Raw genomic sequence first — 12,147 nt, 5'->3', positions numbered from 1 at the left:
CTTCCAGGGGGCTGTTCACAAAAGGTACTCAGTCACTTAATCACCTCTGGAGCTCTGAGCAGGCCAAGCCTAGTAAGAACACCAGGCTCACATGAGTCACACTACTGAGCAACTGTACTGGGTGACCATTACCAGTCAAGTACTGTGTGTGGGCTGGGATTCAGTGCTATGCAATGCTGACGAGGGCCCAGGCAGGTGATGCTTTCAGGGGAAGACTGGTGACACAAAAATGACAGGAAACGACAGGACTATAGGATGTGACAGGGCTGCTAAGGGAGTACACTGGGTGATGGAGAATGGGGACATTACTGCATGTGTCACCACACTAGAGAGGGAATGGGAAGACACTATCTTGTAAAGATTACCTTTTTTACAGAAATAGAAACTCTCAGGAAACAAAATATAAAAAAACACACCAGCACTGGTTTATTTCTTTACATGTGTAAATTAAAATGCAAGAATTTAAAACAATGTCATATTTCTATGACAAATGAGTATGACAACCTCTGTTAGCCTTGACTATAGATTTCCCTGGCTGGTGTTTTGTATCATGTTGAAATGTAATTTAAAAATTAAATTTTACCTACTCTAGTCCAAGCTAACTGAAAATGGCAAGTATAATGCATTGTAATTGATTTCATGTATCAATCACCAAAAAGCTTAGAAGAGGGATTTTTAAGATGACTGCTGTCATCCAGTGAGAGGTATTACTTGTGGCAGTTGTAGTTTAGGAAAAGCACATATTTTACAGATACATGCTACTGACTAGCAGGTGACATTCAGCAATGTTCAATCCCAAATGTCCTTAGCTGAGAGAAGCCAGATAGGTCCCCTTCGTCAGTTTTCTGCCTTTGGGAGGTGTGTTTCTTTATGTATATGGTGACAGAGTCCCAGAAGGATGTGCTATTAGGACTTACTGGAAGGGTTAACTCCAAGGAAACAGGAACTGCCATGACCTGGGGGATCCTAGGCATCACTCTTCCAGGGGTCAGTAAAATAAAGGGGAAGGACAATTTTCTGCATCATCAGGAAAGAACATTACAACAAACACCAACAGAAAAAAGAAATGCAACAAATTGGGATATATCTATACAGAGGGATGCTCTCCAGATATAAAAAGCAAAATGACTGCTGTACTAGCTATATGAATGAACATCATGAACATCCAAAACATCATGTCCAGTGAAAGCAGCTAGACATAGAAGACTAATGCTGTGAAAGCCATGTTCTGGCAAACTGAATCAGGTACAGTGAATCTGTAGCTGGAGAGAGCAGATCACTGCTTGCCTGAGGCTGCACAGGGGTGCTAACTGCAAAGGGGTATGAGAAACTCTAGAGTGCTGAAGTGTCCTCAGTCTCAATGGGGCAAGTTCCATGGTGTGCACATTTCACTGTACATAAACAATGATTCAATGAAGTGAATTACAAAGTTAAATGAGAGTGAGCAATAGTTAATAAAAGAAAGCTGTTGTTAGTCCACCCAAATAAAGCAAATAAAAAAAAAAGACAGTCCTTTTGAATTGAACATAGTTTAATGAAAGTTCTGTTATTCTCATTTTAAAGACCAATGACCAGAACCCTCTCAGGACCGGTCAGGGATGAGAAGATGAGCAATTGTGAATGTCTGTTGTCTTGCTACCCTTTCCTGTGCCTGACCTAGAACATCTTCCTAACGTGACTACTTCATTCCACAATGAACAGAACAAGGAGAGGTACCAAATTGGGAATTAAAAGGAAAATGGCCAAGGAAGAAACAAAGATTTAAGACTGGTAAATTCTGGGGCTGGAGGTGCAGTTTAGTGGTAGAGTGCTTGCCTAGAATGTGTAAGGCCTTGGGTTAGATGCCCAGCACCACAGAAAAATCCAACCTAAAGAAGGGTGGCCAGAAAGGGACAGGTAGCAGAAAGGATGATTGAGCAAGGGGGAAGCTGACAGAGAACACCAGCAACCACCCTTCTACATGCTTCAAGCATTTCACATATATAAACTCATACTCCTCACACCGGCCCATCTGGGAGGGTTTTATTATCCCCATTTTACAGATGAGGCATAGTGAGTCTTCTCTGCTTTATAGCTGTCTTCTTCCCAGGCTCTCTAGAGCCTGCCCCAATTCAGCAATTCAAGGCTCACGCTGGGTGGGCCCTTGTGTGTTCACACATCAGGGGCTTCTAAGTGAACTGGCTATGATCACCAGTAAGTCATGAAGTGACCAGGGGCTCCATACCAGAGAGACACCAAGCCCCTGTCCCACAGGTCACAGAAGGCACAGTGGCTCACAGTGGGTACTTAGAACCCCAGAAGGCCTTGAAGTTCATTGGGGAAGAGTGATGACAAACAAAAATTGACTTTTTAAAAGAGAAGCAACAAAGATTATTCTAAAGAATAAAGTACAATAATATAAAATGTCTACCTACATTAACATCAGATTTTTCTTATAAAAACCTAAATTTGAAGAGTCTATCTTTAAATAATACTTTTTCTAAATGCCACTGACTCAACAAGAAAGAATTACTAGTATCTAACATATTACCCAAAGGGAGACTATCTGTTCTAGAAAACATGGTCTACAAATGGAATGTCCAAAGAATGTATGGAAAAAGTTTGCAAACATGTTTTCTTAAAACAGTTAAAATGATTTTAACATAAGATCGTAAAAGTAAAATTTTATGAAAATAATACTCATAAAGCTGTTTCTTCAAAACTGTCTATACAGTATTTCATAGTTGTTCTTATATGGAGGTAGAAAACTACATATTCACAGAATCATTAGAGGATATCTAAGAAGATTTTAGTAACAGGTGCAAGGCAGCTGCAGTTCTATTTCAATAATGACAATGGATGGATTATTTCTCTATGGGCTTCCTTTCATGCTTTCTTTAATTTTTAAGTTCAGAAATGCTGAGGGGGGAAAAAAGAAACAAAACAAAACAAACAAAAAGAAAAGAAAAAACAGAAACCCAAAACTTCATACAGACATAATTGCACATCAAAAGTCATTGAGAAGAATGGAGGAACTTTGGATTGTGTAGAGGGAAATGAGGCGGGGGAGGGAGCAGGGGAAGGATAGAAACATCATTATCCTGCATACATGTATGATCACACAAATGGTGTGAATCTACATCGTGTGCAACCATAGAAATGAAAAATCGTACCCCATTTGTGTACAATAAATCAAAATGCAGTCTATAAAAATAAACATAAATGAAATTTTTAAGAAGTCACTGAGGGGATAGCAAGGGTTAAAACTCACTCATTCCCTGAACTTTTTGTTACTATTCAATTTTAACAACAAACATTTATGTAGCATACCTGCGAAGACACTGGTTGGCCAGCCCCACTGGGAGAACTAGAAAGTCCTCCGGCTAATGCTTACAGTTCAGTTCTCATGCCATGATTATAACACCTAGGATATGTACAAAAGGAAGCAGGAAGGCGGCATGCTTCGGCAAGTTTGAAGAAAACACAACTCTTTGGATTTGGATTTTATATATTTTGAACTATAAACCTAGACTCTAAAAGGCTCCATATGACTTTCTGTATTTGGTTTCTCTGACTTGCTCTGACAGTAGCATCGTCACAATTTTAGCCAGATCTGCATACCACCTGTGATATTATTTGCTTCTAATATTTATTTAAATCAACTCAGTGCTTTTTAAAAAATATCTTTTTATTCAAGTTCTACATATGAAGTCAATTTAATAGTTATATTTCATCAATGCTTTTATCTGTTAATGTAAAATAAATACATGTTTCAGTTCAAATCCTTGCATGTTTTCTTTTTTAATTTTTTTATTAAAAATCATAAATTTACATAGGGCAATGTTGATTCATTCTGTTATTTTTTTCCCTTCCCCTTACCCCTCCCACCCCTCTTTTCCCTCTATACAGTCCTTCCTTCCTCCATTCTTACCACCCTCCTTATCCCTAACACTAAACCTAACCCTAACGCTAACCCCTCCGACCCCCCATTATATGTCCTCCGCTTATCAGCAAGATCATTTGTCCTTTAGTTTTTTTGAGATTGGCTTAACTCACTTAGCATGATATTCTCCAATTTCATCCATTTGCCTTCAAATGCCATAATTTTATCATTCTTCATGGCACAGTAATATTCCATTATATATATATATGCCACAGTTTCTTTATCCATTCATCAATTGAAGGGCATCTAGGTTGGTTCCACAATCTGGCTATGGTGAATTGAGCAGCTACGAACATTGATGTGGCTGTATCTCTGTAGTATGCTGATTTTAAGTCCTTTGGGTATAGGCCAAGGAGTGGGATAGATGGGTCAAATGGTGGTTCCATTCCAAGCTTTCTGAGGAATCTCCATACTGCTTTCCAGAGGGGCTGCACTAATTTGCAACCCCACCAGCAATGTATAAGTGTACCTTTTCCCCCACATCCTCGCCAACACCTATTGTTGCTTGTGTTCTCGGTAATCACAATTCTAATTGGGGTGAGATGAAATCTTAGGGTAGTTTTGATTTACATTTCTCTTATTATTAGAGATGTTAAACATTTTTTCACATATTTGTTGATTGCTTGTACATCTTCTGTGAAGTATCTGTTCATTTCCTTAGCCCATTTGTTGATTGGATTATTTGTATTCTTGGTGTAGAGTTTTTTGAGTTCTTTATAGATTCTGGATATTAGCGCTCTATCTGAAGTATGAGTGGCAAAGATATTCGCCCACTCTGTAGTCTCTCTCTTCACATTACTGATAGTTTCCTTTGCTGAGACAAAGCTATTTAGTTTGAATCTATCCCAGTTGTTGATTCTTGCTTTTATTTCTTGGGCTATGGGAGGAGTCCTGTTAAGGAAGTCTGACCCTAAGCAAACAAGTTGAAGGTTTGGATCTACTTTTTCTTCTATAAGATGCAGGGTCTCTGGTCTGATTCTGAGGTCCTTGATCCATTTTGAGTTGAGTTTTGTGTAGGGTGAGAGATAGGGGTTTAATTTCATTCTGTTTCATATGGATTTCCAGTTTTCCCAGCACCATTTGTTGAAGAGGCTATCTTTTCTCCACTGCATATTTTTGGCACATTTGTCTAGTATGAGAAAATTGTATTTATTTGGGTTTGTGTCCATGTCCTCTATTTTGTACCATTGATCTACCTGTCTATTTTGGTACCAATACCATGCCGTTTTTGTTACTAATGCTTTGTAATAGAGTTTAAGATCTGGTATTGCGATACCCCCTGCTTTGCTCTTTCTACTGAGGATTGCTTTAGCTATTCTGGGTTTTTTATTCTTCCAGATGAATTTCATAATTGCTTGCTCTATTTCTGTAACACACATCATTGGGATTTTAATTGGAATTGCATTGAATCTGTATAGCACTTTTGGTAGTATGGCCATTTTGACAATATTAATTCTTTCTATCCATGAACATGGGAGATCTTTCCATCTTCTAAGGTTTTCTTTAACTTCTTTCTTTAGTGTTCTGAAGTTCTCATTGTAGAGGTCTTTCACCTCTTTTGTGAGATTGATTCCCAAGTATTTTATTTTTTTCGAGGCTATTGTGAATGGGGTAGTTTTCCTAAATTCTCTTTCTGAAGATTCATCACTTATGTATAAAAATGCATTGGATTTATGAGCATTGATCTCGTAACCTGCTACTTTACTGAATTCACTTATGAGTTCTAAGAGTTTTCTGGTGGAATTTCCAGGTTCCTCTAAATATATAATCATGTCATCAGCGAACAGGGATAGTTTGAGTTCTTCTTTTCCAATTCATATCCCTTTAATTTCTTTGGTTTGTCTAATTGCTCTGGCTAGAGTCTCAAGAACGATGTTGAATAGAAGTGGTGAAAGAGGGCATCCCTTCCTGGTTCCAGTTTTTAGGGGGAATGCTTTCAGTTTTTCACCATTTAGAATGATATTGGCCATGGGCTTAGCGTAGATGGCCTTTACAATGTTAGGGAATGTTCCCACTACCCCGATTTTTTCTAGTGTTTTGAGCATGAAGGGATGCTGTATTTTATTGAATGCTTTTTCTGCATCTATTGAAATAATCATGTGATTCTTAACTTTTAGTCTGTTGATATGGTGAATGACATTTATTGATTTCCGGATGTTGAACCAACCTTGCATCCCTGGGATAAAACCCACTTGATCGTGGTACACTATCTTTTTAATATATTTTTTATGCGATTTGCTAAAATTTTGTTGAGAATTTTTACATCGATGTTCATTAAGGATATTGGTCTGAAATTTTCTTCCCTCGATGTGTCTCTGTCTGGTTTAGGTATCAGGGTGATATTGGCTTCATAGAATGAGTTTGGGAGGGTTCCCTTCTCTTCTATTTTATGGAATACTTTGAGAAGTATTGGAATGAGCTCTTCTTTAAAGGTTTTGTAGAACTCGGCTGAGAACCAATCTGGTCCCGGACTTTTCTTTGTTGGTAGGCTTTTGATGACCTCTTCTATTTCATTGCTTGAAATTGATTTATTTAAGTTGTGTATGTCCTCCTCGTTCAGTTTAGGTAATTCATATGTCTCTAGAAACTTGTTGATATCTTCGAGATTTTCTGTTTTTTTGGAATACAGATTTTCAAAATAGCTTCTAATTATGTTTTGTATTTCACTCATGTCTGTTGTGATATTTCCTTGTGCATTCCAAATTTGAGTAATTTGAGTTTTCTCCCTCTTTCTCTTTGTTAGTGTGGCTAAGCATTTATCAATTTTGTTTATTTTCTCAAAGAACCAACTATTTATTTTGTTAATTTTTCCGATTGTTTCTTTTGTTTCAATTTTGTTGATTTCGGCTCTGATTTTAACTATATTTGTCTTCTTCTACTTTTGGTGTTGGTCTGCTCTTCTTTTTCTAGGGCTTTGAGCTGTAGTGTTAAGTCGTTTATTTGTTGATTTCTACTTCTTTTGTTGAATGCACCCCATGAAATAAATCTTCCTCTAAGTACTGCTTTCATAGTGTCCCAGAGATTTTGATATGATGTGTCTTTGTTCTTGTTTACTTCTAAGAATTTTTTAATTTCCCTCCTGATGTCTTCTGTTATCCATTCATCATATAATAGTGTATTATTTAACCTCCAAGTATTGGAGAAGTTTGTTTTTTATTCTGTCATTTATTTCTAATTTCAATCCATTATGATCTGATAGAGTAGAAGGTGGTATCTCTATCTTCTTGTATTTGCTAACAGTAGCTTTGTGGCATAAAACATGGTCTGTTTTAGAGAAGGATCCATGTGCTGCTGAGAAGAAAGTGTATTTGTTCTTTGTTGGATGGTATATTCTATATAAGTCAGTTAAGTCTAAGTTGTTGATTGTGTTATTGAGATCTATGGTTTCTTTATTCAATTTTTGTTTGGACGTTCTATCCAGTGGTGAGAGAGGTGTGTTAAAATTGCCTAGTATTATTGTGTTGTGGTCTACTTGATTTCTGGAATTGAGAAGGATTTGTTTGGTGTACATGGATGAGCCAATGTTCGGGGCATAGATGTTTATGATTGTTATGTCTTGCTGATTTATGCTTCCCTTAAGCAGTATGTAATGTCCTTCTTTATCCCTTCTGACTAGTTTTTACTTGAAGTCCACATTATCTGAAATGAGGATGGATATTCCAGCATTTTTGCTGTGCATGGTATGTTTTTTCCCATCCTTTCACCTTTAGTCTATGGGTATCTCTTTGTATGAGATGAGTCTCTTGCAGGTAGCATATTGTTGGATTTTTCTTTTTAATCCAATCTGCCAGTCTGTGTCTTTTGATTGATGAGTTCAGGCCATTAACATTCAGGGTTATTATTGTGATATGATTTGTATTCCCAGTCATTTGACTCATTTTTGTTTTCTTGACATGATTTGGTTTCTCCTTTATTTGGCTATTCTTTTAGGCTAGTTCCTCTTGTTGCTGATTTGCATCGTTGTTTTTCATCTCTTCCTCATGGAATATTTTGCTGAGAATGTTGTGTAATGCTGGCTTTCTTTTTGTAAATTCCTTTAGCTTTTGTTTATCATGGAAGGATCTTATTTCATTGTCAAATCTGAAAGTAAGTTTTGCTGGGTATAAGATTCTTGGTTGGCATCCGTTTTCTTTCAGGGCTTGGTAAATGTTGTTCCAGGCCCTTCTAGCTTTTAGGGTCTGGATTGAAAAATCTGCTGATACTCTTATTGGTTTCCTCCTGCATGTAATTTGATTCTTTTCTCTTGCAGCCTTTAAAATTCTGTCTTTATTTTGTATGTTAGGTATTTTCATAATAATGTGCCTTGGTGTGGGTGTGCTGTAATTTTGTATATTTAGAGTCCTATAAGCCTCTTGTACTTGGTTTACCATTTCATTCTTCAGATCTGGGAAATTTTCTGATATTATTTCATTGAATAGATTGTTCATTCCTTTGGTTTGTTTCTCTAAGCCTTTCTCAATCACAATAATTCTTAAATTTGGCCTCTTCATGATATCCCATAATTCTTGTAGATTCTGTTCATGATTTCTTACCATCTTTTCTGTTTGGTCAACTTTATTTTCAAGATTAAACATTTTGTCTTTAATATCTGAGGTTCTGTCTTCCAGTTGTTCTATCCTATTGGTTAAGCTTTCTATGAAGTTTTTAACTTGGTTTATTGTTTCCTTCATTTCAAGGATTTCTGTTTGCTTTTTTTTCAGTATCTCTAACTCTTTATTGAAATGATCTCTTGCTTCCCGTATTTGCTCTTTTAACTGTTGATTGGTGCGATCATTTAATGCCTGCATTTGCTCTTTCATTTCCTCGTTTGCTTCCCTGATTGTTTTAATTATGTACATTCTGAACTCCCTTTCTGACATTTCTTCTGCTGTGTTGTCATTGGGTTTTATTGATATAGTATCTAGGTTTGTTTGGGACATTTCTTCCCTTGTTTTCTCATATTGGTCAGATGTCAGTGGGACTCTGAGATATTGCAGCATTCCTCTATTTGCTTATAGTGTCCCTGTAGATTTCCAGTGTATCACCTCCCAGCCTTCAGTAGCCTGAAGTCTTGGAGGAATTTGATAATGCAGTGCTTCCGAAGAAAGCTGCCCCTAGCCTGCTACTGGTTCCGGAGCTTGGAGCTGGCTCTGTGTGGAAAGGCTCTCACTGGGGGGCCTGCTCCGAGAAGCTGGCCGTGTGGGAGAAGCCCACCGCTGGAGTGCCCAGGGCTGCCTGGAGAGATTCTAGCTGCCCTGCCCTACTCTAATAAGCTGCGAGATTCTAGGCCTGCCGCCCGGGCCGAGCTTCACCAGGTGTGGGAGACTCACCCCATGGTTCTATTTTAGTCTGAGTCTCTCAATGCCTCCCCTTCTTGAATCCTGGGTTCTGGAGCGACTGGAGATGCAGTCACACTCTATTCCGCCATCTTGGATCGCCCCGTGAAAAAAGCTTGCAGCCGGAGGGGGGCAGGGCCGCCTGGAGATGTCTCTGGCTGCCCTGCCCTGGTCCCAGAGGCTGCTTTCGAGTCAGAGGTCTCCACTGGCTTGGGGACTTGTGGCTGGCTCTGTGTAGAAAGGCTCTCACTGGGCGGTCTGCTCCGAGAAGCTAGCCTAGAAAGGCACTTCCCCCTGGAGGGAGCCGGGCCGCTTGGGGAAGTCCCTGGCTGCCCTGTCCTGGTCTCCGAAGCAACCTGTGGGCCCCTGCATGTTTTCATAGCTCTGAGTTTGATGATTTGGACAATTCTAGAATTCTGGGATGGTGAAAATCAGTCTTTATCTTCCAATCCAAAAATATGGAAATAATACAAACACCCTCAAATCTTGCTTGTCTATATCTACATAGATAATCTTTAAATATAAATTGTTTTTATATATGAAATTGTGTGTGTGTATATATATATATATATATATATATATATATCTCATAACATTACATATATGTACAAATGGAACTTCATGTACATACACACAGTATGGAAAGGTTGAGAACAAATGTGAAGGAACTGAGCAGGAATTAGGCAATTAGGTTGGAACAATAAGTAGTAGTAGACCAAAAACATGAGGAAATATTTTTAATAAGAAACCACAACATCTGATCAATAAAGTTAAAAAAATACACAGGCATCATGCCTTCTCAACAAAAATCTCAGAATATATAACTTACTGCCCAGTTGCATTTTTTAAAGGAAAACTCAGTATGTAGAAATACAAGTCTAAAAACCCGTTTAATAAGAAGCTATACTATGTCTTTAGGTGCCTAACTGAAGGAAGGATCCCCCAGAGCCCAGGGCCTCCTGAGGTGCATCAGGAGACAGTGGAGGAAGGAAGGGGCTGGCTCAGGATCCCTCCTCCCTTCTTGTCAGAAGCTACAGACTTATCAGTTTTACAAGTGTCCTTTCTCAGGATTCTCTAAAGGTAAGATATGATTGGAGATCACAAGTGCCATCCAATTTTCTCATTTTACCCATGAGAAATCTGAGTCACAGAGAGGTTAAAAGACTGAAGTTCACTTGGCAAACAGTGGCAGAATCAAGCTCTACAGAACTCAGTGACCAGATTCTGAGGCTGCTGTTTACCTGAACAAAACTACCTCCAAGGACGTCCTTATGTATCCATATATCAGTGACACTAGGGAACTTCATTATATTGATACCTTTGGTTTATCCTTGAAAATGAAGAAGTATGATTTATCTTTAATTCACTGAGGAGAGGATGGTAGCCAGCAACATTTAATGAAGTGTTATGAGTCAATGGAAATAAATTAGAAATAAGATGAAGTCATTATTTTGGAAAGCATGATGTAAGGAATCAGACACATCTCTTCCTTAAAAAAAATGAATAAATCAAAAAATACCTGAGATAAATTAGGAAGACCTCTTAATTAAAACCAGGAAACAACAAAAATAGCAGCAGTAATGATGACAATAGCTATAATTTGTGGTTTATTATATACCAGCCACCAGACCCAAAATTTTACATGTACTGATAATCTTATGATATAAATATTATTATTCTCATTTTCTTGGATAAGAAAAGTTGAGGCTAAGCCCATGGGTAGAATGACCAACTGTCCTGGTTTGCCCAGGACTGTGGTGTCTCTCAGAGTATAGAACTTCAGGGTTAATATCAGGAAAGTCCTAGACACCCTGGAATGGTCAATCGCACTACCTAAGAGACTAGTAGCAGGCAGAAACTCCCTTTTCTGTGTGACGCCCCACTGACATGACCTTCTAGGATAACTTACCTTCATGTGCCACAATCTAGAGTGTATCAAACTGGTTTAAAGGGTGTGACCAATATCTTACAAAAGAAGATATTTACATGCAGCTTCATTTCCTTTCACAAAAGACAGAGAAAGCATTATACAGCCTCTGACTTCCATTCCTCCGGAAGAGTAGAGAAGGGATACTTACCTTGACCTCAAACTCGAAGTGCTCATCCTTCCCTTGTCCACAGAGGACATAGCGTGGAATACTAATCTTAATTGGGTCCTTCAGGTCATCTGGATTTGCTCCCAAAGAGCGGGAAACCATTCGCTATCAAAGGAACATCAGATAGAGAGAACAAAGAGAAACCAAGATCACTCTGCTGCAAATACTTTGCTTGGGCAGGAAAGAGAAAATGTGTTTCAAGTACAGAAAAGAGCATCAAACCAGTAGAGTTTGTTTAGAAAAGTGATGGCTTCCTTTGAAATAGAAATGCAAAGCCTCTCCTATAACAAAGGACCATTTCTTTAGGTATAAGATTCCAAGAAGTTAGGGCAAAAGCACTTCAAAATGTTGTTTGGCTTTGAAGTTACTTCCAATTTATAAGAACAAGTGAAAACAGGAACAGATTACATATCCTGGCTTAAAAAAAAAAATCAGTATACACCAGATTCCTTTCTGAAAAGTTTTGATTATCTGACAAACTTTTTTTTCTTCACTATCAAACTGCTGTATTTAAAGCCTCAAAAGCTGGAGATTTTATTCAAATTTATTTTATCTTTAACTTCTAGCCATTTTTATAAGATACTGCAGCGTGGAAAGCTTTTAAAACAGAATGAAAATAAATCCCAAGTATTTTCTTTAGGCTTCATTTGATGAATGACTGACTTGACTTTGAAAAAGCTTTTTTTAAAAATTTTGAATTGTTTCTTTTAAAACTTTATCTTAATTTTATTATATTTTAAATTGGTGCATTATAGTTATACAAAAAGATGAAATTCATTGTGATATGTTCATACATGGACAGGGCATCATTTGG

At 37.9% G+C, this 12,147-nt stretch overlaps 1 protein-coding gene across 3 annotated transcripts in view; it reads right to left on the bottom strand.

Annotated features, from left to right (window-relative positions):
- Nucleotides 1-12,147, bottom strand: part of LOC306654672 (kinesin-like protein KIF16B) — a gene marked incomplete at its 3' end in the record, with an annotated part of 336,888 nt that overhangs the window by 83,856 nt on the left and 240,885 nt on the right. For all 3 annotated transcript variants that reach the window (XM_079128488.1, XM_079128486.1, XM_079128487.1), the window contains one exon: nt 11,316-11,438. In XM_079128488.1, coding sequence (XP_078984614.1) covers nt 11,316-11,438 — 123 coding nt within the window. The remainder of the gene's footprint in view (nt 1-11,315; nt 11,439-12,147) is intronic.

The sequence above is a fragment of the Sciurus vulgaris genome (genome assembly GCF_902686455.1).
Source record: "Sciurus vulgaris genome assembly, chromosome: 2".
In the NCBI taxonomy this organism is placed as follows: domain Eukaryota; kingdom Metazoa; phylum Chordata; class Mammalia; order Rodentia; family Sciuridae; genus Sciurus; species Sciurus vulgaris.
Note: the sequence above shows the minus strand (reverse complement) of the source record. Positions and strands in the feature narration are given on the sequence as shown.